At 36.5% G+C, this 27381-nt stretch overlaps 1 protein-coding gene across 10 annotated transcripts in view; it reads left to right on the top strand.

Moving 5' to 3' along the window:
• The window catches only part of LOC118745736, a 351287-nt gene that overhangs the window by 273124 nt on the left and 50782 nt on the right, over positions 1-27381 (top strand). For 9 of the 10 annotated variants that reach the window (XM_036479375.1, XM_036479370.1, XM_036479368.1 and 6 more), the window contains 2 exons: positions 12635-12920; positions 12980-13337. The exons of the other annotated variant lie outside the window; for it this stretch is intronic. In XM_036479375.1, the coding sequence (XP_036335268.1) occupies positions 12635-12920; positions 12980-13337 (644 nt within the window). The remainder of the gene's footprint in view (positions 1-12634; positions 12921-12979; positions 13338-27381) is intronic. 10 annotated transcript variants of the gene reach the window in all.

The following is a 27381-nucleotide window of genomic DNA, read 5'->3' as shown; positions in this document are numbered from 1 at the left end:
TACCTTATATAACGACAGGTAATAAGTCCCAGATGGTTTCTAAAACCACAAATTAGTTTTTGTGCAAATTGCAGATAGAGGGTATTAATGAATTCAAGCCCACGATATTTCACATTTTTATATTTGTAAGTTATTGGAAGCAGGGATGCCAACTTGGCTCAAAGCTTGCCATTTGTTCCTATTTTACTTCAAATGGCACTTAATTTTTCAATTTGGCACAAAATGCCAAAATGGCACTTTTGTAAAAAAAAATAACATATCAATAAATTTTTGTGAAATCCTTTGCGTGCACTTCTTTTTCTCTACTAAAATTTTCTAATTTATAAAGGCTATTCAACTGGTTTATCTTATTTTATCATTGCACTTTTGTTTTGTGTAAGAAAATTGTTTTTCTATAATTGTTTCCTTATAGAAAGGTTGGGTTCTTTTCCACCTTAGACATTCCGAATTCGTTCAAAATATGCTAATTTAAAACACAGAATTCCTTCAGCGTTCCGTCTGGACGTCTGGATAAAAACTTCCAAATCTCGTGTATATATAAGCGAGTCATTTCAGCATGCTACTGTGGCTGCTAGCCATGGGTAATAGCGCAATTTTTTTGGCGATAGCTCAATAACGCCAGCGCCACCTGTGGTGGCAGCGTACTAACTCAGCGCTTTAGTGCAGTGTACTGAATTGAACACGGTGCCATCTGAGTGTCACTACAGTACCCATCGTCATATAGTGTAGTACACCATACAGTGGTGTCATGTCTATTATTTCTATAATTTTCGGCGCTGAGCAACGCTTGTACCGCCAACCAAATTTAATTGATAGGAATGTAGTAAATGCCACGATATTCTCATCATTCTTGAGTAAAGGCTTTAAATTTGCGTTCTCAACGCTCAAAAGCTAAAACAAAGTATGTACGTGTAAATTTTCAAAGGCGAATTGTGTTGCTGCCTCATGTGTTGCTTGGTGTTAATGGCGCTGGCGCTTTCCATATACTGGTGTTGGCGCGGCAACTCCGGCTACGGTGTTACCGTAATTGCGCCGCGCAGCGCAGTGTTACCCATGCCTAGTGGCTGCTTTCGTCACTCGCGCGCACTGCCGTACGCTGTCATAATATGAAATATATATGAAATAATAAATTTTTTAAAACGCCCCCGAAAAAAATTCCTGCGTTCACCCCTGCCTCTAACCAATAGTCGTCTTATAAAGTCTGCTGGTTCCAATAACCGAGCGTAAAAGCTATTCATAAAGGAATATACGACAAAAATGTTGCAAATATTGGTGGAAGGACGTTCCTTTCCTAGGTGAAAGCAAATTTAACCTGTTAGGAAGTCCCGCAAAAGTAATAATTTGTTGGAAGCACAATGAAGCGCAGAAAGCATAGCACCTAAGACCGACAGTTAATCGTGAAATCGACAATGTAAGGATTTAGAGGTGAATTTCATCCCTGGGAACTGAAAATCTCGTTTTCATCGTTTTTTCTTGCAGAAATTTAGTATAAAAGGCATAAAATAAAAACGAATATTTAAGTTACTCAGCCATTAATGTGCAAATTTACCAATTTCGTTTTAATATTGTTATTGAGCTTTGTACCACGATTATGTTTATTAGGAAAAATGGAAAAAGCAACAAAGTTTAAGCGGTAGAAATTATAGCTGCTATTTCGGAGATCACCACATCTCCTCATCAGACTCCTTTTTCCAGACTTCAGCAGGGATCGAACCCGCATCATGGATATGCAACCTCCCGTAAACTCTTGTTGCTAATTCATTTCCTTTTTTCAACCGACTACTATCAAGTGCAGCTGGTTTGCCGTTATTTAAACTTTACAGCATTTACCAATTTTAATTTAATGGGTTGACTTGATTTTCGTTTGGATATTCTATGTTATACCAAAACCAAGACTACCATGCGTACATGGAAACCCCATATTTTACAATGTCAATTACATGAATGTAAAGAAATGTAAATTCAAATTTGATTTCCCAACATTTTCATTTTCAAACATTCACATTTCTGGCAAAGGGGGACGATATGTATGTATGTATATTAGGGCGGTCATTAAATGTAGGAAGCAAACTTTTACATCAGATTACCTAAGCTTCAACCACTGCGTCGATGCCACTATAGTCGAAGATATCACATATAAATTTCGGACCCGATTGGAGAAGGTTAAGGCGTGTTGCACAGGGAGCGAAGTTCAGATATGGAGACTCAAAAATTTAATATAATTTTTTTTTATCTAATATCCAAGATCGATACTACTATAGTCGAAGATATCACATATAAATTTTGGCCCCGATTGGAGTCGGTTAAGGCTTGGCGCACAAGGTCAAAGTTCAGATTACCATATGAAGACGTTTAACCGACTCCAATTGTGGCCAAAATTTGTATGTGATATCTTCGACTTTAGTAGTATCGATTTTAGGTATTAAATGAAACAAATATTTTTAATATTTTGAGTATCCGTTAAGGATGTAAATTTTTTCGATTTTGGCGGGTCCGAGATTTTCGGGACATCCTTCATACAATTCCGGGACCCCGGGATTTAGATATTCATTATTTTCTAACATCTTAACATGAAAAAATTGCATAAATATTGTTTGAGAAGCTGTCCTACCATATAATATTATTAAGTTAAAAAATATTTTATTAGTAACAAAACAAAAGACAGTAAAAACAGTACTTTAGCGTGTACATATCTGATAAAGTAACTTAAGGCATGTCGAAAAAAGCTCGATGCAAAAAAAACTTAAGTCAACTTATGTATTGTGCAAGAAGCTGCAAGAAGTTCATAATACTAGTGGCAGAAATGAAAGAAAGAAACGCCTTATTTCAACCACTTTAAGCTATATTTCTTTTGTTTATTTAATATTTAAGTTTTTTTTACAAAAGTCTACGTTATTTTACATACAATTACTGCATTTAAATGTGCATTTCAAAATTTTTACAAAAATTATAAAAAAAGCGAAAAAATGTCAAACTTTTTACTCAGCATTTTTAGGTATGCAGTTTTATAGCCCATTAAATTAAAGTACGACAAAATGTAAGTTTCATGCAGTTACAAAGTACAGTTGATTTTTGGGAATTTTTTAAGCGATGCTGGGCATTTTCTTCCATATCGATGGCTTTTCAAGAACGCCATATTTCAGAATTCGTTTCAAAAATGCCCTATCTCAGCTGCCGATTCAAAAACGCGCTATATCAGCATATTTTTAAAACATTTTGAAGTGAGATAGGGCGTTTTTGAACCGATTTTTGAGATAGGGTGTTTTTCAATTAAATTTTGAAATAGGGCGTTCTTGAAAAGTTTTTTGAGATAGAGCGTTTTCGAACTGGCTGCCGAGATAGGTCGATCTTCCACTCAGCCATCGATATAACTTTGTATGAAAGAAATTGCCTGACACCGCCAGTAAAAAAATTATGATAATTCAGCGCTACTTTTAGTCGCTTGGAACTTGCACTTTATCCTCCATTAATTTAATGGGCTATACTTTAAAAATTGCGTACCTAGAATTTTTCTAAAAATTCCCAGTAAAAAGATTGAAACAAGTTGAAACAAAAAAATTTCAAAACACAACAAACAATCAATATACAATCAATATAAATCTAGCTGGATGTAACTATTTAAACAAATACTCTTCGATGGTTTTGTATTGACTTCTTATCTAGGGGATTTTTGGGTCGCTGATTACGAATCTGAAATCACTTACGAAAAATTCAAAATAACGGATCCAATATGGCGGACGAAAATTCAAAAAAATTTCCAGATTTCTATGAAACTGGGTGTCTGGGGGTTTTCAGGGTTGGTGATTACGAATCTGAAATCATTTACCAAAAATTCAAAATGGCGGATCCAATATGGCAGACGAAAAATTTAAAGAATCAGTAGATTTCTTTGAAACTGGGTATCCGTGGGTTTTTTGGATCTCCGATCTCAAATCTTAAGTCAATTATCAAAAACTCAAAATGGCTCCAATATGGCGGACGAAATTAAAAAAAAAAAATCGGTAGATTTCTATGAATCTGGGTATCTTGGGGTTTTCTGGGTCGCTGAATACGAATCTAAGATCATTTACTTAAAGTTCAAAATGACGGATCTAACATGGCAAACGAAATATTTAAAAAATAGTAACCCTTATATATGAAAGCTTTTTGTTCACAGAATATACTTATAACGATTACAAATTTCTTAAAAGTTTAATAGAAAACTAGTTATCGAAATTCTAAGTTCACAATAACAATGACTTAGTACTTTTTAAAATAATTTAATAAAACAGCTATTTCTCTAAGAAAAATAGTCCTTATCATAACCATGCGACACCCACATATTGACAAGTTTTGACTACTTATTTTAGTTATTATTATTTAATCTTAATTATTTATTCATAAAAATGTAGTTTGTTCTTTAACAAAAACCGTATAAATCCAAATTTCAAGCTTTGTGGAATATTTGAAAAAACCCAACAAACTTTCGCAAAAATTTCGATGTTATTAATAAGGTTTTTTAGAAAGATCTTGAGTATACAGTTTCGTAGCCCATTCAATTTTAATAAAATAAAGTGCAAATTTGAAGTACTTAGGGATTTTCTTTGATTTTTGGCATTTTTTTTGTTGTTGAAGGTGTTGCTCATATTCTCCATATAAAAAGGTCATCGAAGATACTTGGTATTGTTGTATATACACATCACCCTGTATTATCTATTTACTAGACTCTCCCTTTTGGTAAAATGTATTCCATTATGTATGTATTATATTTAGCTTTAGTTTATACTTGAAAGAGCTAATAAAGAGCAGTCGTACTGGAGCCATCACAGCATACGTACACACCATGAACCATACTTTAATATGGTCAGGTTCTTCAAAAGTAAAAAAATAAAAAAAATAAAATTAAATAAAATAAATTAAAAATATATAAGTATATAGTGGTATGCCGCCAAAAGAAGAAAAATTAGAAAGCGAAAAAACAGAAAAAGTGATTACGATGTAATCTCCACAATTTTTCGCGTCTGCAATACAGCCGATCAACTTAAAAGACTCTAATCAGGCTGATACATGGAAAAATTGGAAAAATCAATTTAAAATATTTTTACGTGCATCAAGCTTAGACGATCAAACGGACGAGCGAAAAGTTGCACTTCTTTTACACCACATGGGTCCAGAAGCGCTTTTAGTTTTCAACTCATTTAATTTGGATGTCGACGAAGTGAAATACAGTGAACTTGTGAAAACATTTGATGCTTATTTTCTGCCTAAGATCAATCTCGCCATGGAGCGGCACAAGTTTTTTACCGGAAAACAGGAAGCCAATGAATCAATTGATGAATATGTCACAGTGTTGAAAAACTTATGTCTTAATTGCAAATTCGAAACCCTACGCGAAGACTTGGTCAAAGACATTTTTATTTGCGGATTGTCAATGCAAAAATCGTTCATAAAAGAAAGGCTGCTCAGCGAAGGTGACATAAATCTGCAAAAGGCGGTGGACATATCAAAAAATCTAGAAATCGCCAAAGGAAATATTACTCAACTTCAAAAGCTTAGTGCCGACGATTCTGAAGCATGTGTCGGTGCTATACAAAAATATGATAAATGGTAGGCAACCAACACCAGCAACAAAAGGTCACCACAGAGGTCGCCTAGCGGTTCACAGCAAAAATGCAAAAAATGTGGAAATATTCATTTGTACAAATGCCCTGCATATGGCGTGATTTGCAATATATGTAACAAAAAGAATCACTTCGCCAAAATGTGCTTTTCAAAAGACAACTACGAACGTAAGCAGGCAGCAAACAGTGGTTTGAACCAGGGTTGTTGCGAATATTCGCATTCGCATTCGCAACCGCGGAGCTTCCGCATTAATTTTAACATTCGCATTCGCTTTCGCATTCGCAAAAATCAATGCGGATCTTTTGCGAATGCGAATATTGAAGGGACCGAAAGTTACAGTTATTTTTTTTACGAGTTAAACTTGACCAAATATTTTTTGATCCGAAATAAACGTCCTATCCGGATAATAAACAAACCGCTTATCCAAATTAAACAAGTTTGGTATCCAATGAAAGAGGACTGAAATATTTTTAAAACTGTCGGAACGAGGAAAGCCACACATTGAAAAATATTTCAATAAAAAATGTTAATTAATTACCATAGAACAAACATTGGGTCAGGTATGTATTTACATGAATTTCTTTAGTATTAAGTTATAAAAAAATTTAAATAGAGCTATTTCAGTCCTCTTTCATATCATACCAAATTTGTTTAATTTGGATAAGCGGGTTCTTTATTACACGGATAGGACGTTCATTTCGGAATAAAATATATTAGGCCAAATTTAACTCTGAAAAAAATAACTGTTAATTTCGGTCCTTGGAATATTGTGCAAGTGCACAGACGAATATCGAACCAGTCACAGAAGAAAGCATTAAAAATGAGTTACAAAAACTAAAATCGAAAAACGATGATGACGTGACAGTTTCTCCAAATTCCGAAACAAACAAAGGAATGAGAATAAAGAATTCTTTGGGAAAAAACGATTGTGCCATGATGCTAGATTGTGAAGATGAAAGTAAGGAGGATACATCCGACATTTGCAGCCCCGATGAAATTCTCAAAAATTAACTATTGCGCCGCAATAAAAATAAATAAATATAACTGAAAGTCCTCTCAACTGGTGCAGTGTCAGTCGAAAATAATTTACAATTTGGCCAATTTTCAAGTTTGTCGCCTCGAGCGAGTAGTTATATAGAGGCGCAGGTTTGATTTACGACCCTTCGAAAAGTTTTTATTAAGTACAATGTTCCAATTTTTTTATTTTTTAGTACTAAAAAAAAAAACATTCAGTCTTATCATGAGTGTAATTTTCCCCGAACCGGTTCACTTTTCACTTTTGGTCTTCATGTACATATTCTGCCTTATGAGTTTTATTTTCCTCGAACTTTACTATGGGCGGAATACAAATTTTCGAGTGTTTTTTTTTCGGGCGAAACTCAGGATATGGCAGATTTACTATGGGCGGAATACAAATTTTCGGCAGAATTTTTTTTTCGGGCAAAACTCAGGATAAGGCAGATTATTAAAAATTATTAACCCTTCCTTTTTTTATTTACCTAAATCACCTAATTTACCCATCCACATAATTTCTTAAAAATACATGACATCCGCATTCGCATCCGCGGATGTTAGCTTTTAAACATCCGCATCCGCATTCGCATCCGCGGATGTCTAAAATTCCACATTCGCAACATCCCTGGTTTGAACGGCAAAAAGAGGTACGTAAAAAATATATATCAAGAAGACGATGATGAGGAGCAGAGTGATTATGACTACGACAATCTCTTCGTTGGAACATTACAAGTGCTCTCAGCCTCTCAGGGCCGTTTGCACCATGTCTAGTTAACGCTAACTGGAGGTACATCCTTCAGTTAAGCACGTTAACTGCTTTATCGATCACATGTTATATGATGGGTGTCGATAACGTCGATAAAGATGTTTAACTGGGAGTTAGAATTAACTAGACATGGTGCAAACGGCCCTCAGTCAGCAGGAAATTGCAGCGAAGCTAAACAACGTCATTGCGAAGTGGTTGCAGTTCATGGCAATGGTGTGAAACAACAAAAGAACAGTGAAGCAAATGAATGGACAGTTGAGGTGATGATAAATAATAAAATTTATAGTTTTCAAATAGATACTGGAGCTCAAACAAATATTATTTCAGAAAAAATTGTACAAATTTTGAATCTAAATAGTAAAGTTAAAAAATCATGTATTAAATTACTAACTTTTAGTGGTGAAAAACTGCAGCATTTTGGTATTATAAAGATTGATTTTGTATTTCAAGATAACCAGTATTCGGAAAATTGTCATATTCTTAAAATGCCTTGCAAAAATATAATTGGTTTAAATACAGCCATCAATATGAATCTTATTCAAAAAGTCAATGTAATACAAAGCACAAATACAATTTTTGAAAAGTATGCATAAATTTTTACTGGTTTAGGCCTCTTGAAACAAAACTGTAAATTGAAATTAAATACAAGTATACCTCCTGTGATTGATCCACCAAGAAAAATACCATTTCGATTGCAAATTGATTTAAAACATGAATTGAAAAGAATGGTCGATTTATAAGTTATAGTACCTGTGTCTGAACCAACTGAATGGGTGAGCTCAATAGTTCTCGTTAAAAAACCAAATGGTAAATTAAGAGTATGCTTAGATCCTCGTCATTTGAATGAAGCTATTCTAAGACCACATTTTCCTTTTCCTAATGTAGAAGACTGTAAAGCTAGACTAAGCGGCGCTAAATTCTTTAGTACGTTAGATGCAAATTCAGGTTTTTGGATGGTCCTATTGGAGGAAGAGTCATCGAAATTATGCACATTCAATACATCTTTTGGAAGATATCGCTTTTTAAGGGTGCCATTCGGCATAAATGCGGCACCAGAAATATTCCATAGTGAAATGGTGAAACTATTTGAAGATATTGAAGGCCTTATTATCTATATAGACGATTTCTTAATATATGCAGACACTGTTGAAAAGCATAATACCATCTTATTAGCGGTACTTGACAGAGCAAAAGCTGTTGGGCTAAAATTCAATAAAGAGAAGTCCAAAATAGGAGTAACACAAATAAAGTTTGTAGGTCATATTTTTGATAAACATGGTGTAAGTCCGGATAATGAAAAAATAAAAGCCATAAAAGCCATTCCTGCACCAAAGTCAATAGAAGAATTACAAAGATTTATGGGTATGATAAACTATTTAGGGTCATTCATAGAAAATTTAGCAGCTAAAAATAAAAACTTACGTGATTTACTAAGAAAAGACGTAGTTTGGCACTGGGGTGATATGCACGAAAAAGAATTTAATAATTTGAAACAAGCTATAACTAATGCACCAGTTCTTACCTACTTTGATACAGGAAAGCAATTAGTTTTATCTGTAGATGCCTCCAATTTTGCGGTAGGTGCGTGTATAATGCATGACAAACATCCGATAGCCTATGCTTCAGCATCACTGACGGATTGTGAAGTCAATTATGCACAAATTGAAAAGGAGCTTTATGCAATTTTGTATGGCTGTACTAAGTTCCACCAGTATGTGTACGGTATGAAAGTCACTGTAGAAACTGACCATAAACCTTTGGTGAACCTTTTTAAAAAACCGCTTTATAAGATTCCGGCAAGGTTGCAGCGATTCATGCTTCAACTTCAGTATTACGATCTATCAGTCCAGTACAAACCAGGAAAATTTCTGTATATAGTAGATACACTTTCACGAGCACCCCTTACAAATAAAGCCGGCATAAACATGGAAGAAGATCTTTCGTTACATTGCAATTTATTGCTGACACAACTTCCATTTTCAGATTCAAAAGTTAATGAGATTAAAGAAAAACCAAAAGCAGACACGGTTTTTGGAAAGATAAAGAATTACATTAAAAGTGGTTGGCCACAAAACAAAAAGCTAATAGATTCAGAAGTTGCACCATATTTCAAAATTAGAGACGATATTCATATCATTAATGACATAATCTTAAAAAATAATCAAATTCTGGTACCAACTGCCTTATGAAAATCAGTTCTTAAAAATTTACATGAAGGCCATCTAGGCATTAAAAGAAGCCAAGGTCTGGCTAGACAGTCAGTATATTGGCCAAATATAAACAACGACATTTTTAATGTAGTTTCGAACTGCGAGATTTGCATTAAATACAGAAATGCCAATCCACAGCAAGAACTTTTTTCTCATGAGATTATAAATATACCCTGGTACAAATTAGGATGCGATTTGTTTGAATTCAATAGACAAACGTATCTATTAATTGTAGACTACTTTTCTAAATACGTAGAGATTGAAATATTATCAAGCGGTTATTCAAGTAGTCTAGTCATAACCAAAATGAAATCTGTTTTTGCTAGATATGCTAGTGTGCCTCGAATGTTAATATCTGACAATGGACCACCCTTTAATTCACAAGAATTTAAAACGTTTTGTCAGGATTGGCAAATAGAACACTCGACATCCAGTCCATATTTGCCCAAGTCGAACGGAATGGCTGAGCGGTCAATTCAAACGATTAAAAAGATGCTGGCAAAGTGTTTAGAAAGTAAATCTGATCCCTATATTGGATTGCTCCATTACAGAACAACACCAAAATCAGGACTACCTAGCCCTGCAGAGTTGTTGATGTCGCGACAGTTGAGAACAAAACTACCTTCAATAGAAAAAAATTTTAAGCCAAAAGTTGTAAATATGCAAAAATATCAAAAACAAATAAATGATCAAAAATTGAAGTCTGCTGAATATTATAATAAAAGGTAAAAGTACTTAGAGCCGCTTTGCCAAGGCGAAAGTGTCATGTTCAGAAAAACACCAACGTCCTATTGGACTCCAGGTACTATAGCAGAAACTTGTAAAGAACCAAGATCCTACATTGTAATAGATAAAGACGGATCAAGTTACAGGAGGAACAGGGAGCCCATTTTGAAATTAAATGATAAGCAATTGTTAAATGAAGTAGATACAAATGAAAAAGACAAAGAAGTACAGGAATCGATTGAAAGTGAACTACAAAATAAAGATAAATATTCACAAATAAAGTCTAATGCTCCAAATACTGTTAGTAAGGAAACCCCTAAAGTTGTTAAAGATAAAAGAGATGGATTATATGTTACTAAAGCAGGACGAAATGTAAAGCCTCCAAAAAGATTGAATTTTGAATAATTTAAAAAAAAAAAAAAAAAACATATGTACAAACTATATGTATCTAAAAAACCTTATCTTTTATATAAAAAAAGGAAGATGTTGTATATACACATCACCCTGTATTATCTATTTACTAGACTCTCCCTTTTGGTAAAATGTATTCCATTATGCATGTATTATATTTAGCTTTAGTTGGTACTTGAAAGAGCTAATAAAGAGCAGTCGTACTGGAGCCATCACAGCATACGTTTACACCATGAACCATACTTTAATAGGTATAAAAGGAAATTACTGACATCGTCAACAAAAAAAAAATTGCCAAAAATCAACGGAAAGCCCTAAGCCAATTGGTTAAACATGGTTATCGAACTTAACCTCTGCATTAACGAAGGTGTAAAGAATAACATACAAGTGGTTTTATGACGGTGTTCAGCGGCCTTTTCCTACACTTTAATTCATTTCTTTTAATTAATCAAAACGACGAATTTGCAGTATAAATTTACCTGTACTAAAGTAGACATAAATTGTGTTATGACCTCTGAATCTATTTATAGGGAAATAAGTGTAATTTTTAGTTTATAAAATCAATTTGCAACTATGCAAATATTTTTGAGTGCGATTAGCAAACTTTTAAGTTAAATTTCACTTTTTAAAATAGATTTCTCAAATATGCGGCGTTGACTTACCTTTTCGTTTTATTTCCATGTGTTTATTACTTTAATAAATGCAATTTCTATTTAAATGTGTGGTTAGGAATGTATTCCAAGTACCATAAAGTATTTTAAAAACAAATGAAATTTTGACTTTCGTCCAGCTAGATCTGGATCGAAATTTTTTAAGCGATTAAATTCGGAAAAAATACGTTTTCGAAGCTATCTCACAACTGCTTATATCAAGATCTGAAAAGCCCACACGAATATTGCCACTGATATAACTTATGTCTAGCGACCAAAATGACAGCTGGACAGCAAACAAGTTTATCTTGTGGAGACGGCCAGAAACTACATTGCACTAATTTTTTACACCATTTTCTGAATTACTCATATTATTCAATTTTCAAAGTCTTTTTAAAAATCCTGGCGTCAGAGAGAAAACAAAAAACGCAATTTTACTGCATATATTTGGCATGGCTTTGCGAATATATTAGTGGTATTCACCAAATTGAGCAAGTGGCCTGGCAGTCTGGCAAAAGGGCAGATGAGCTCAAGCAACGAATGTTGTTGCTCAATTTGGTGAATACCACTATTGATTTTTTCGTGTGTGAAATTGCCTGTCGCACGGTGTTATGTGTATGTATAATTAGCTAGACATTTATAAAAGTAAGTATTAATTAAACAAAAGAAATATAGCAAAAACAGGTCAACATAAGGCGTTTCTATTATTGCCACCATTGCAAATTACAACTCCCGAAAATTCCGGGATGCTAGGCAAATAATCCCGGGATTTTCGGCACTTATAAAAGGCCGGGATCCCGGGATTAACATCTCTAGTCTCCATAGAGGCATCTGGCCTTTGACCCCTTTGCGACATGCCTTAACCGACTCCAATCGGGACCAAAATTTTTATGTGATATCTTCGACTATGGTAGTAACTATTTTGGGTATTAAATGAATAAAATAATAATTTAATTTTTTGAGTCTCTATAGAGGAATCTGTATTTTGCCCCCTGTGCGACACGCCTTAATCGTGTGCAGTCGGGACCAAATTTATATGTGATATCTGTGACCGTGTTATTACCGATTGAGGGGCTAAGACTGAAAAAAACAATGACAATAAGAATTCAACAATCTTAGAACAAAGACATAATTTTTGGCAATCAGCGCAATTTTCATTGAAATCAGCTGCTTATCAGCCACCTTATCTGAATTCCAAACATTACAGTTACTTACTTAATAACAAAATAATATTGTAATTATTAAATTTTCAACAGCCTCGAGCCACGGATCACACAGTCAGTGCGCGAACTGGGAGATCTGCTGCTCTCTATAAAAGGTGGCGGCAACATTAATTCCAATCAAGCGGCACAGCGAAATGCGGTGGCTGTTGAAGCCGATGAAGTACTTAGGCCACTAATGGATTTATTGGATGGCTCTCTAACGCTCTATGCTCAGTCCTGTGAAAAAACAGTACTGAAACGGTTGCTCAAAGAGCTTTGGAAAATTGTAATGCGTATTCTAGAAAAGACTATAGTGTTGCCTCCAATGACTGATAAGACTGTACGTGATTATATATTGTAGAGATTTCTATTTTTCCTTAATTACTTTCTTTTTAACAGATGATGTTTAAGCATCTAACAGATAATGCTAAGAATCTTGCGTCGAATGCCAAAATCGAAGACATGGGTAGACTATTCAAAAGCCATATGGCTGGTAAGCAAGATGTGAAGAGTGCCCTTAGCGGTGTGATGGATATCTCCAAGGAGGTGGAGAAGAATTTATCACCCAAACAATGTGCTGTATTAGATGTTGCCTTAGATACCATAAAGCAATATTTTCATGCTGGCGGCAATGGACTCAAAAAGACATTCCTTGAAAAATCACCAGAGCTGCAAAGCCTGCGATATGCTTTAAGTTTGTACACGCAAATGACGGATACGCTTATTAAGACTTTTATTTCCAGTCAAGTACATGAAAGTAAGTATTTACGTTTTTGCAAGCTTTTATTTAACTTGCTTTGTATTTAAGAAAAACATATTTATGTAAGTATATTTGTTTGAGTCCCAACTTCCCAATGAGCTAGAGACTCGTAATTTCAAAACTGGCTCAGGAGTAGAAATATGGTGCGATTTAGTTCATATTTAAAATTTATGTATATTACCTACATACATAAAAGGAAATAGCTTAGCAAAAAGCTTTCCGAGACTCTGCATCTATGGTCGAATTAATCTATATTTAGAATATATATCAGTGTTGCCACTTTACCACAATTGTGGTAGATCTGTAGGGTTTCCAGATTTTTTTACGCGAAATCAGTAATTACAATTTTTCATGCTATATATGTACATCAGTACTTTTCAGTACACATTCATTCAAAGCAAAATTATAAATGTAAGTAACAGAAAATACTATAAAACGCCAGAGTACATGCTTTTGAAAATATTTTGGTATATAAATTATATTTATATAAAATAAATAATATTTTTGGTCATTCATTTTAAAATGAGTTTACACCGGTGATTCCCAAAGTGGTCCAAGTAGATCCCCACGAGTTCACGGACAACTCGACGGCGGTCTACGTTGGCGGGAAAAAATATGGGGATTCACAAGTTGTAAGGAAAATTTATCTGGCTTCCATAGTAAAGAATAAAAATGTTGGCATGACCTTACCTACCAATGCACAGTGGTTAAAAATTGGCATTTTGTGTTCACAATTCACTGGAGCCTTCATTTTATAGTCAATTTAATTAATTTTTGAAGTGAAACTTCTTAGGCGGCGGTATCGCAAAAATGAAAGTAAAATTTTTAAAACTCAAAATACGTTTGTTCCACACGCTTTCCGGGGTGTTTCGGTAATTAGAGCGTAAGGAACGCAAAAAAACACTTTTCGTGCCCAGAATCAACAAATCAGTTCTAAACAATGATTTTATGTACATATATTTATCTTATATAGCTAATAAAATTAGCAAATACCTACATTTCTGAACCTTTAGTGCTATTTTGCATTTTTGTATTTTACAAAATTTGCTATCGGATGTAAACAAACAACAGCTGTTATTTCAAATTGACTTCTTGCACATTTCGGCCTGTTTCGGGCACGAAGAAGAGGGCATTTACGATCCCAAAGTGTAAGGTATTCGCTCCCTATTACCCATTTTTCTAGCTTTCTGGGCTGTTTTGGGCACCCGCGGGTATCCGCGGGCTCGTGTGGAACAAACTTAAAGTTACATGAGTAAGAAGGAAGATATAGCATAGAGAAAAGGAAAAAAGAAAGAAACGACGTATGCACAGCGATACAAAGCTATATTTAGCACAAACATCCAGCGTTGTCACTAACAATTTTTTTCCTACAAATTTTCTTCCCAAATCCAACCAAAATCGGTTAAAACCTACCAAATAAATTTCCATTACAAAGAAGCATTCTGAAAGCATACAATTAATTTATTTAGATTAAATGTTTCGAATACAAAACATTTACATATGCACATACATTTATGTACTTTGTACATTTTAAAACAAACAAGAAATAAATAAATGCAGGTACAGTCTTATTCACGGAGATGAGATCATTTAACATTTTTTGTACCAATAATTTTAATTTCTTAAAAGAAAATTTAAATCAATTAATTATACATGCAAATTTTTAGCAGCTGACCCACATAGTGCGGGTAATTTTTTTTACAAGTGCCTTGCGTAATTTATGCTATTGGTACTGATATTTTCATTCATTCCATTTTTAATAGAATAAACTTGTTTGTTTTTTGGAGTAGCAAAAGAGAGCGCAGGGTGCGCCAGAGATTCTATTCTCCGTGGAAATAAAAAGACGAGGAATTGAATTATGCATATGAATTCATTAATGTTTTTATTGCCTTCAATCAAATTTTAAACGATATTTAGTAGCGATATAGTTAAAACAGTGACAAAGTTCTCCCGAGTGGCGTTCTATGACAAAATGCAAAAAACGGTGCGATGGGGCTGCGACGGCGTTCAAAACGTTAATAATTCTAGCAATTTAATTGCAGGCACGAGTCACCCCGTGAACCCGCTTACAATTCCAACATGAAACCTATTTCACCTGACTCATTCACAATGGTGCACAGTAAGTGACGTTGCCAGCCGCACGCAGATTATGGAAAATGCATTAATTGAATAATTGGAAAAAGTACTCAATCGAACTCGATTAAATTGGGCCTCATGTCCGCAACATGCCGGCCCGCCTACGCCGGTGACAGGTTGAGCAACTCTTGCAACTTCTCGAGGGTCAGCACCGCCCGGTTGAATAAATCGCGGATGCGCCGTTGGACCGTAGTATTGCCGCTTTGAGCTTGCTTCGCGGCTGGTTTGACCACACGGCTGGCCAGCGTCGATCGTCCACGGCGAACTTTTGCATGCGAGTCAGTACGGCGAGTGCTTTCCGGTGGCGATGACGTGGGACGATGCAGCATTGTGTGATGCACCTTCCCACACCGGTGACAACTGTCGGCTGAGCTGCAGGAGCCGGTTGAGTGCGACGTCGCCAAGCAATTGACGCAGTACTTATGTATGCGCGCGGACTCGTACCGCTCATCAGGCGTCATTGCTTGAAATGCGCGGCAAAACCGCAACGGACGATGGCGGCAGCAGAGGCGGCACTGGCTGAGCTTCATCTGGTTCTTGGACATCTGTGGAAGACGGAATTAGTTCCATGCTATGGTGGAGTCAGCTGGAGGGAGGTGTAGGTGTGGATTAGTAGTGTTTAGTGAGGCATGAAGTATATAAAGAGAGCTACTATAAAGGGGGCAGTAAGCACAACTTCGCAATATTTCGAGTGATTGTTCTGGCTTGAGTGTAAAGATGAGCTACGCGAACATTTTGATCATGACCGGGGTGAAGTTTCACCACGCGCCCGAGTCTCCACTCGTTTGGGGGTAGAAAGTCGTCTTTGACGACAACGAGGTCTCCCTCCTTAAGGTTGGGTTCTTGTCGCTTCCACTTGTGCATTTTATGGAGTTCCTTGAGATATTCATTTTTCCAGCGCGTGCTAAATTGCTGATGAATAACCTTCAATTTGTGCCATTTGTTTACTAAAGAGAGATTGTCAGAGTGGGGTTCAGGCCTAGAGAGGAGCGGGGCACCACGCTGGCGTTAAATCCAGCAGATCCGTAGGATCCTGAGACATAGGGGAAAGCGGCCTGGAATTTAACACCGCTTCAATTCGAATAAGGAGAGTGGTAAATTCTTCAAAGGTAAACTTGTGATATCTGGCTACCTTTGTGAAATGGGTTTTGAAGCTTTTTACAGCAGCTTCCCAGAGACCGCCCATATGAGGCGCATACGGTGGGATAAACTGCCATGCAAATCCGCGGGTTGCGTATTTTTCGGCGATATCAGTAGCCGCTTCTTTAAGAAACTGGGAGAATTCTCTTTGCAGCGTTCGCTGCGCACCTACGAAAGTTTTCCGTTGCCGGATATGATTTTGTGAGGGATTCCACGGCGGTCGACAAATCGAGTAAAAGCTGCCTTGAACGCTTCCGTGGTCAGATTTGAACATAACTCTAGGTGTACTGCTTTGGTGGAAAGGCACACAAATACACACACATACGCCTTTGCGTGGGGAGCTCGTCGTAGGGTAGATGTTTTCACAAGAAATGGTCCAGCAAAGTCAACACCTGTGGTATGAAAGGGGAGTGTATAGGTAGATCGTTCAGGGGGGAGCGCGGCCATTATCTGTGAACGCATCTTTTCTTTATAGATTATGCAGACCTTGCACTGAAAAATACATTTTTTATCTTTTGCTTCAACCTGGGGATATAATATTCTTGCTGCACCATTCGCATCATTAGTTGTCGATCAGCAGAAAACAGAGCTTTGAACTTTCTGGAATGATGATCGGGTGACGTTCATTAGCATACGCTAAACGTCCATTCACGCGCAGAATTCCCGTCAGTAAAGGGATTTTTTTTGCTAATAGACTTCCCTGCATTTAATGGGCTGATTTCGTTGATGTAGTACTGGCTTTGAGTCTGAACGATAATACGCAATTTAGCTTGATTTATTTCCTCGTGCGTTAAGGGGAGAGAATTGGGTATCGGTTGCTTTCTAGCTGCGTTTATAAACCGATACATAAACGCTATTACTCGCAACGCTGGGCAAAGGAGGAAAAACGCTCAAGTATATCCACTGATTTAATCGTGTGCAGGGATTCAATGCGTCGTTGTTCGGGGGGTGACGAATGTGGAGATGCGTTTTTCGGCCACAAAGTGGGGAGTTTTTGCAGCCATTCTGGGCTATTCCACCATAATGCGCATGGCACAAGATCTTGGGGATGGCATCGGCGGGTGCCTAGATCGGCAGGATTCTCTGCACCAGGTACATGCCGCCAAGTGGCATTGCTCACATTTTGGAGTATGAGCGAAATTCTGTTGGCGACATACGTTTTCCAAGTTTGTGGCGGTTTTTCTAACCACGCCAACACGATGGAAGAATCTGACCAGAGGTATAAGTCATGAGCAGGTAAATCTAGTTGGGAAGGGAGTTGGTTAACCAGCTTGGAGAGGAGGACGGCTCCACAGAGCTCAAGTCTGGGGAGGCTTACTGTCTGCAGGGGGGCTACCTTACTTTTAGCTGCGAGAATGTGTGTTGAGAACGAGTTTTCGTCAATTTCTACTCGGAGGTAGACACAGGCGCAATAAGCTTTTTCAGAGGCATCTGAAAGCCCATGTACTTGTACACGGTGAGTAGGGGAGAATTGCACCTAGCGGGGAATAACAATTTCATTAATAGGGGAGATTTTCGCGCAGAGTGTTCCATTTTTGGAAAGCGCCGGGTTGTACGTGCTCATCCCATTCGGTTTCTTCCAACCATAATTACTGAAGGAGCATTTCTGCGGAAATCATTATTGGCGTTAGTCATCCTGCCGGGTCAAACAGTTTCGCTACCGCCGAAAATATTTGCCGTTTTGTCCTTGAGTTGCCAGCGGGTACAGGATATTGCTGGCGCGTAGGAGGATATTGCTGGCGAGCGGGAATTCGTCTTGACAATCCTGCGCTAACTGATGAAGCGTACGGATTGCAAGGTAGGGGCGCAATTGACGCCAAAGGTGACTGTTTTCAGCCTAAAATCTTCAATGGGCTTATTTGGGGACCTACGAAAGACGATTCTTTGGAAGTCTTGATCTTCCTTGTGGACGAGAATTTGGCGATACATCTTTTCGATGTCGCCATTAAAAACAAACTTGTAGAGACGCCATCGGAGAATGATAAGTACCAAGTCGTTTTGAAGGGTTGGGCCAGTGTATATTACATCATTGAGGGAGTTTCCAGAGTGGGATATTCTGGAAGCATTGAAGACTACGCTTACTTTTGTTGTATTACTGTCCGGTTTTATGACAGCATGGTGCGGTAAATAAAAGGAGAAGTATTTACCGTCTTTGATGACTTCTTGGGATAAGGTGGGCTCCATATGGTCCATGGTGATGTATTCTTCCAGAACTTCTGAGTACCTTTTGCAGAGGCCAGGTTTTTTTCTCCAGATTCCTTTCGATGCTGATATACTGCTGCTGCGCTGCTAGTCGAGAGTGAGTAAGAGCCATGGTGTCTGGGAATTCGGGTTTTATGGGTAGCTTCACCATATATCGTCCATCTGCCTGCCGGGTCGTTGTGTGTTGATACAGGTCCTCGCAGAACTCCTCTTCACTTGAACGAGGTTCAGTGACTGCTACTTCCTCCTGCTCCCAAAACTTCTTCAGCAGTGAGTTTAACGATACATTCTGGCGTTCTGTTACCTGGGTGGTAAAGGTGGAGATCCTCTCCTGGATTGGGCCGCTCAGAATCCATCCAAATATCGTATTCTGCGCTATGAGACTTCCGCTTATGTTTTGTTGCAGCCCTTGTAGGATAATTTGGGGGATTAGGTCACTGCCGATTACCATATCAATTTTATTTGAGGTGAAACAGTTGGGATCGGCGATCCTTAATCGCTTTATCTCTTCTAAGTCAATATGAGAGATATTTGAAGTGGGGAGAAAATGGGTAAATTGGGGCAACATAATGGCTTGGGTTTTTATTTTATGGGCTCGATCTGAGCAGATTGTGATTTCGCACATTTTCTTTGAGTTTTGCACCACCATTTCACCCATTCCAGAAATCTCGAATAGAGCATCTGTCATAGGCAAGTGCAAGAGTTTTTGTATCCGGGATAATACAAACCTTTTTTTGTGAGCCTTGATCCACCAGAGCGAGAATATGATGATATTCGCTATCACAATATATAGGTACTATCGCCGTTGGGAGGAGAGTTGTGACGTTAGTAGCCGAAAACTGAGACGACACTTTATTTACGTCGGTTTTCTCTGGGGGTTAGTGCGTCACATATATTGAGCAAGTGGGCGCTTCAGTATCCGTATTAGTCTGAGTCGACAGCTTACTCGTTGTTCGTTGGGGTTTTGAATTGGGTTGGGGGGTCTGGGTCTTTTGCGGGAAGTGTAAAATAGAGTGATGTTTTCGTTGACAGTATACACAAGTGAAATTACTTGTACACTCACTCTTTAAATGGGAGTAAGAAAGACAATTTTCACAGTACTTCTCTCTTACGAATATTAAACGGTCAGATACGGGTAGTGCTTTAAATTTCGCACATGTCTTCATGGGGTGCCTTGAGTGGCAGAGTTTGCATGAAATCAGCTGATTTAGATCGACATGGAAATTCTGAGTTCTATTTTTATTTATAAATGTGGAGTTGTGATTCCCCGTTCTTGGGGTGAAATTAGGGTGGGGAAGCTTTGGTTTTCCTGGCCGATATGTGTTAAGACTTTCTACTACTTCATACCGGCTTGTGAAAAATTTGCTCATATCTGCCCAAAGTGGTAACTCTTTCCGTGAGCTGATTGCTCCCATAGAGATAGAGTTTCACTGGGCAGTTTTGAAGAGCATAAATATAAAAGGATGGGGTCCCAATTGCTGGTTGGGATTCCTTGTGCTGAGAGGGTTGAGAGGCAATTGTTGATGGTGGATTAAATTTTCTGGATTTGCTCACCATTTTCTGAATATATGGGGGGATATTACATAGAGCGGTTAATTGGTTATCCACCAATATCCTACGGTTTTCGTGCCGTGACTTTAAAGCATCCCAGGCTAGTTCAAAATTGTCATCAGTGAGGGGGAACTGTTTCACTATTGGTCCGGTCCGGTCTTCTTGGTTTTTGCCTTAAATGGTACAGTTTCTGGGCTGGGGTTAGTTTGCGGTGATTTTTGTAGACTGCCGTGAACATATCTCTGAACGCCGGCCAGTCTTCGTACCCACTGTGGAAAATTTCTCTATCACACGGTGGTACCTTGAGGAATACTTCTTGGGAGTTCGAAGTTGGGGTGGAATTTGTGGTTCGAATGGTGGTTTCTTGGGACTGGGAATTTGCCCCGAGAAGCTGTAAGCCGTCTGAGTTAGAGGAGTCCATATACATATATATTTATAAATATGTTAATATGCGAGTGTGTATATTTGTATATACAGATTACCGTACCTAACGCCGAAGACACTTGTTACGGCGCTCGAAGGGGTTGGTATTTGCCTTTATTCGTATGAGGAATGCCGCCAAGTTATGCACATACATACATATGTATATATATATATGTATATATTAGGGCGGGTCAATTTCTATGGATCGATTTTTTCGACATTGTTCCTAGCATATTCGGATTCTTCATAAAATTCTAAGAAAAAAATTCCTCCAGACCATAGCTCTAAAGTCAATTTCGAGCCTGCGCATTTTTAAAAGAAGATATCTTATATATAAAATTGGATTTCTGTCCGTTAGCCTCGCTAAGACTTGAAAACAGCTTGACCGATTTGAATATTTTTATTTTTTTGGTTTGTTTTTTATAATATCCGGATTGTTAAAACCAGAAAAAATAGAGAGTTGCCACCTGTTTAAAAATCCCAATATAAGTAAATTAATTACATAAATTAGATATTGCAATATGGGTGTCAAAAGAAAGAGGTTATGAAGGCTTACAGGCAAAAATATTTTTGAGGGGGGTTGCCACCTGTTTCCAAATTTAGTTAAATAAAATTGATAAGATAAATTAAATATTGCAATATGGGTATCAAATTAAAAGGGTTTAAGAAGGCTTACTACTGAAAATATTTTTGAGTCGAGTTGCCACCAATTTCGAAATATTAATTCAATTAAGTTAATAAGATAAAGTATGTATTATAATATAGGTGTCGAGCGAAAAGTATTTGAAAAATTATAGATTAAGAAATATTTTCTATAGGCCTGCCACCTACCTGAACGGTAAAAACTAAAAGCTCGCAAATATTGTTCAAAACTTTTGAGGCTCGCATCAATGTGGAATACTGTAACTCCGTCAAGATAGTGTTTATTGATGGCAAACAAAGTACTATCATGTTTGGCAATGATATCACCCCATCGAGCAATGCACTCAGCCTCGATATAAAAAGAGAACAAAAGCCGAAGTATTAGCCGAAGCAGTTCATACAAATGTTCCACAATTGAACTAACAAAAAAATAAATAATATGAAAAAAAACTTTTTAATATACAACGCTTTTATAAATGGCGGCCGCTGTGGTGTAGTGGTAAGCAGTGCGCGCTTCCACTCCGCAGCACCTCGGTTCAAACCCTGGTCAAAGCAACATCGCTAAAAATATAGAAAAAAGGTTTTTTCTTAACAGCGGTCGTCCCTCGGCAGGCAATGGCAAACCTCCGATTGTATTTCTGCCATGAAAAACAGCTTCTCATAAAAAACAATCGCCGTTCGGAGTCGGCGTAAAACTGTAGGTCCCTCCGCTTTGTGTGACAATATCAAGGCGCACGCCACAGATCGGAGAAGAAGCTCGGCCAAACACTAACATTTGTGTAAGCGCCAATCTATATTTATAAATGGACTAAAAATTAGAAAATAATACTTCTCAGTCCCATAGAATTTGTTTTGATAACTTTTGATTTTGAAATTTTAGCAAAAGTCATTATAAACAATCTATGAAATTGAAAATGAAAAACGTGGAGCGCATGCAGTACAAAGCATTCGATTTAATTGAGAATAGTCAAACTACATAACGTAGACCTAAAATTTCTACAGCGAAAGTAGAACTTTGAAATCGATTTTAAGCGGTCGTTAATCATATACCCACATACATACATACATATATTACTTTTCATATCAATTCAAGTGTATTACATGCGCCCCACGCTTTTCCTTTTCAATTTCATAGATTGTTTATAATGACTTTTGCTAAAATTTCAAAATCAAAAGTTATCAAAACATTTTCTATGGGACTGAGAAGTATTATTTTCTACTTTTTAGTGCAATTATAAAAGCGTTGTATATTAAAAAGTTTTTTTTATATTATTTATTTTCTACTTTTTAGTCCTGTCTGAATAAAAGTTTGCAATAGATATTAAAATAATTCAACGATATTAATAGAAAGGTGCACACACATGCATTTACATATGTATGTACTTACAAACGAGCACCAATTAATTTTATTTAAAGAAATGGCGTGTCGTCTATTTCCGGTGTAGCAAACGTAGTACATAGGGCGACATCTAGATGTCATCTACCTCGCCCTATTCACTATGCTTTTTTATAGGAGCTTTTCAAAGCTTTGCTTTATGGTGTCGGACACACAACATTGAAAGTTTCTGGAACACGACATTGCAAGTTGATAAAAGCGTTGTAAAAAGAACCTTTGCCAGCTTCAGGCATGCGCAAAGCGAAATTTTTGTACAAGCAGCGCTGCGTTCAAACAAACAAACACTGTACATCATGTATTTCGTTTGGCAACTGTTCTTGTTTTTTTTTTACTTCAAAATGCTGCTTGCTGCGATCAGTGTTGCCAGGTCTTCGGCATGAGAAAACGTCCCTCTTGGTCTGAAAAAGCGTCATTTCCTACCCAAAAACGTCTTTTTCAAATGAATGTACAAAAAGTTGTTCTTATTCAACTTTTATTGTATACAAAGGTGCATATGTACGTAAGGTATATTAATATGTCATTTCGACAAAGCACATTTAAAATTCATTGTAAACTGGTTTGAGACCGTTAATATAAACATCATTTTATACATACACTTGTGATCAGCTGATTAAGTCATCAACATTTTGATCGATTTTGGCTGTTTCTCTTTTGTTTATTATTTTTCCATAAAAACCAAGCTCATTATATATCTATATAAAATATAAATCCACATTTCAAACTTTGTGCAAAAATTATAAAAAATCGGCAAAGTTTCAGCTAGATTTTCAACCTTTTATTCAGATTTTGTAGATTTTTTTTTGGTATGCAGTGATAGCCCATTAAATTTCAGGGCAATAATGTACAAGTTCAAAGGCGCTAAATAATCGCGTTGATTTTAAATAATTTTTTTTAGGGGGTCGGTTGTCGAAAATGCTAAATTACGTTCTGCTAAGAAGGAGCATAGCAATATTTCAGCCTTGTTTGCGTTCATCACATTTTCAATGAAGCCCTAAAAAAGTCGCCTCTTTTTTTCTGACTTTTTATGCTGCGCAGCTTTTTTTAAGCTTTTGTGAGCGTGCGTGTTGCAATAGATCGGCTCTTCCTGATTTGGCTTTTAATGTGCAATAGCAAACATTATAATAAGCCTGCGCGTACGCTTGGTTTGCTTCATATTTAAGTCATCTGTGTCCAAAGAATAAATATCTTTTGAAGCAAAAAGCTTGTAAAGATTTATTAAGAAAATAATTCAAACTCAGTTCTACTTACAAGATTTAGTAACAGAGAAAAATTACTGGGAAGTTAAAAAACGTCATCATATTTTAACACAAAAAACGTCCAAACGTCAACAGGATACAAAAAACGTCCAAATGACGTTAAAAATGGCAACCTGGCAACGCTGGCTGCGATATCGGCACCACAATATAACCAGTAAACAACCTTCGGTGAATTTGGCGACTGCCTTCCTCGGGGATGAATATGCTAGGGATGAAATTATTGGTACACACGCCTTCCAAGCACGCAGGGTTGCTTTTAAGAAACAAAAAATAATTAACTCTAAATAGTTTCAAGAAGTATAGTGTAAAACGAAATTTATTGAATAATTCCACATAAAATGGTATACATAAATGACGCATTTTCTAAACGATTTAAATTAAACGCATTTGCGAATTGATAGAAAAGTACTACGGATTGTAAATTTTTGTTAACTATGAGGTGAATGAAAATTTTCAACCCGCCTGATGGTTTGATTTTATTACTAAGGCGTCTAATAAATCCATGGCTTTTAGTTCTAGAAGAATAAATGTCAGTAAAGACAAGTCTTTTTTGTATAATTTCTAATTTTAATTGCTCAACTTCTTTTGAACCAGAGCAACTGTCAAAAATTTCCAACAGTAAAAAGTTAGGAATTGGCACAGCAGAAATGTAAAATTTTCTCGTCATAATAAAAAGTTTTTTCAAAATGGAACTTTTCTACTAATTGACATGAAGTTACTATCTCAACGCTCGGAGCGCTGCCACTGAGGGCCTTTGCCAACTGATTAAAAAGAGAAAATTTGGAAATACCAAACAAAATTTTTGAGATTTCTCGTTGTGAATACAAATGCCATAGTTTTTACCTAGCTCGTGGGACTACGCAAAATTTTGACAGCTTGTAAATATGTATACACATAAAGCTGTTGGCGGTAATAAGGAGTCAAAACTAAAATGGAGAAAAGAACGAAAAGCGTAGGTTAGTTGTCAGTTATAAAATAAATCCAATTTATTTGCGAATATTTGTTTATTCTTTTTATTGAAAGGCAACCACTCGGAAAAGCTGGTGTTAATTATATTGATAACAGAACCTGGCAGCTCGCACGTTGTCTAAATTCTCAAGTAACATAAAGTCCACAAAAGAATAAGTACGCCATGTATAAATTTTAACAATACACAAAAATAGAGCTTTCGCACGAGCGTTTGTTTGGTTTTTCAACACCATTTATAATTTTCTTGTAATAAAATCACGATTTGACAAATACTTAAATTTATTTATCTAATAATAATACAGCACACAACCCTGAAATCTAAGAAAAAGTCTGAGGAAGGCCATTAAATAGCAGCACACAACCCCGTGCCTTCCTCAGGAGTGAATATAACTACAACAACAACGACTACTACAACAACAACCCAAAAAGGTTGGTTACTGTCAAGAATGATAGAATACAAGATTGCGCCGATCAGAGGGGATTTTTGAGAATAACTTTTGTGTGACGTCACACTGGTGCAATTGCGAGCGAGAAATGCCAAAACGTGAGCAAGAATGGAAGAAGAAGAAAAAAAATGTTGCGAGGAAAACGTAAACAAGTTGCACAAGTGTGACGTCATGCAAACAACGATTCTGTCAAACTCGTTAAGAGAGGAATAGCGGTCCGAGATCGGCGCAACCTTTGTATTCTCTCAATCGTGGGTTACTGTCTATACTGTGATCGGCACATGTTCACCCCAGCATCAGTGTTGCCGTTTTAGCCCTTTGGTGCTAAATTTAGCTACCACATACTTTTTTTGGCCACATAAATTTAAAATTGCCCCTAGCCCTTTTTTTAGCCCTTTTTAGAATTTATTCATACTTGGCATGAAAACGTTGTATATGCTTAATTTGTTTTTTTTTGCACTCATGTAAGAGATGAATTTTTAAACTAAGAAAGACTGATATATATACTTATATGTATCGTATGCTCCTTACGCTTTCATCCATACATACTGTAAAAGTGTGGGGCTGTTAACTTATCTGTTAACGATTTAACTATAGTTTAAAATAGATAAGTTCACGGCCCTTAATATGCCAAATTTGTTAAACGACCCATCAAGTCGATTAACCGTGTATGTTCTTGTGGTGTGATTGTACCGGCATACTGGTGTCGGGAGTGGTGAAATTAGCTAAATTTTCTAAGTAAAAAGTATTTTGGCGGAAATTTCTTGCCCTATATGAGTCAAAGCCGTGTTTGTGGAAGATAACGTTCACGATATTGCAGTTGTGAATTACAAAAAAAAAACAATGCTTAACAAAATGTTAGAAAAATTATGAAATTTCGGCTCTAATCATTTCGATCTTTTCTCAACCTCATTTTTAAATAAATAAATATTGTATCAGCATGCTGGTAAGTTATATGCTTCGAGCCTGATGGTACAATCACTTGATGGAACCACCAAGCTGGTGTCGTATATTTCCCCTTTTATACAAAAAGGTTTTTGGTTGGATAAAATATTAGCTTTTTTTCCAGAGTTCATTGTTTTTATATATCATTACTTATTGAAAATGTTTACGTATGTAAGTAAAAAATTTTAGCTACCATTTTTAGCCACAACGATTTTTTTTAGCTCTTTTTTGGCCCTTTTTTTAAAGGAATTCGGCTACCACTAAAAATTATGCGCGGCAACACTGCCCAGCATGCTCACTGTAAGCTTCTTGGTGTGGCATACATACATACATTCATCTTCATGAAATTCGTGAAAAAAATTGCCGCTACGCAGCAGAAACCTTATTTTAAATCGCTGTGGTAGCATACAGAATAAATAACCAAGATTACAAGATTGCACCAATCGAGCTGAGAGCAACTGCATAAATAACAGCAAAGAAATATCTATTTCGCTTTATGCAAATTCTGCGCTAAACAAAACTAAACTTCAACAAATCAATCAATTGCGTTAAGCTGGGATCACACGATTTGTACATTTGGCTAAAAATTTTTCAAATTCATAGACAAATCATGTGAACGCTAAATTACATTTGTCATTTATCAGAAAAGCCAAATATTTGCCTTCTTGTGGCAAATGAAAAACAACCCTGGTGGCCAAATCGTATGAACGCAATGCTGCTACATAAGCCAAATAAAAATTATGGAAATGACCAAATATCTGATTTGCCACTTGATGACAAATGCTAGTGACAAATATACAAATATTGTTGAGCGGTATTGCCATTTCGTGCTTGTGAACCTTTGTATTTTCCAATTTTGGTAAAATTTTAATATTTAATATAATATTCGTATCCGAAAACTACCGAAAAATGTCACGTTATTTGAAAACCAAAAT

This window comes from Rhagoletis pomonella, unplaced genomic scaffold (genome assembly GCF_013731165.1).
Source record: "Rhagoletis pomonella isolate Grant_MI unplaced genomic scaffold, Rhpom_1.0 Rhpom_scaffold_00009, whole genome shotgun sequence".
Classification (NCBI taxonomy): domain Eukaryota; kingdom Metazoa; phylum Arthropoda; class Insecta; order Diptera; family Tephritidae; genus Rhagoletis; species Rhagoletis pomonella.
The sequence above is the reverse complement of the archived record's forward strand: the minus strand, read 5'-3'. Positions and strand labels throughout refer to the sequence as shown.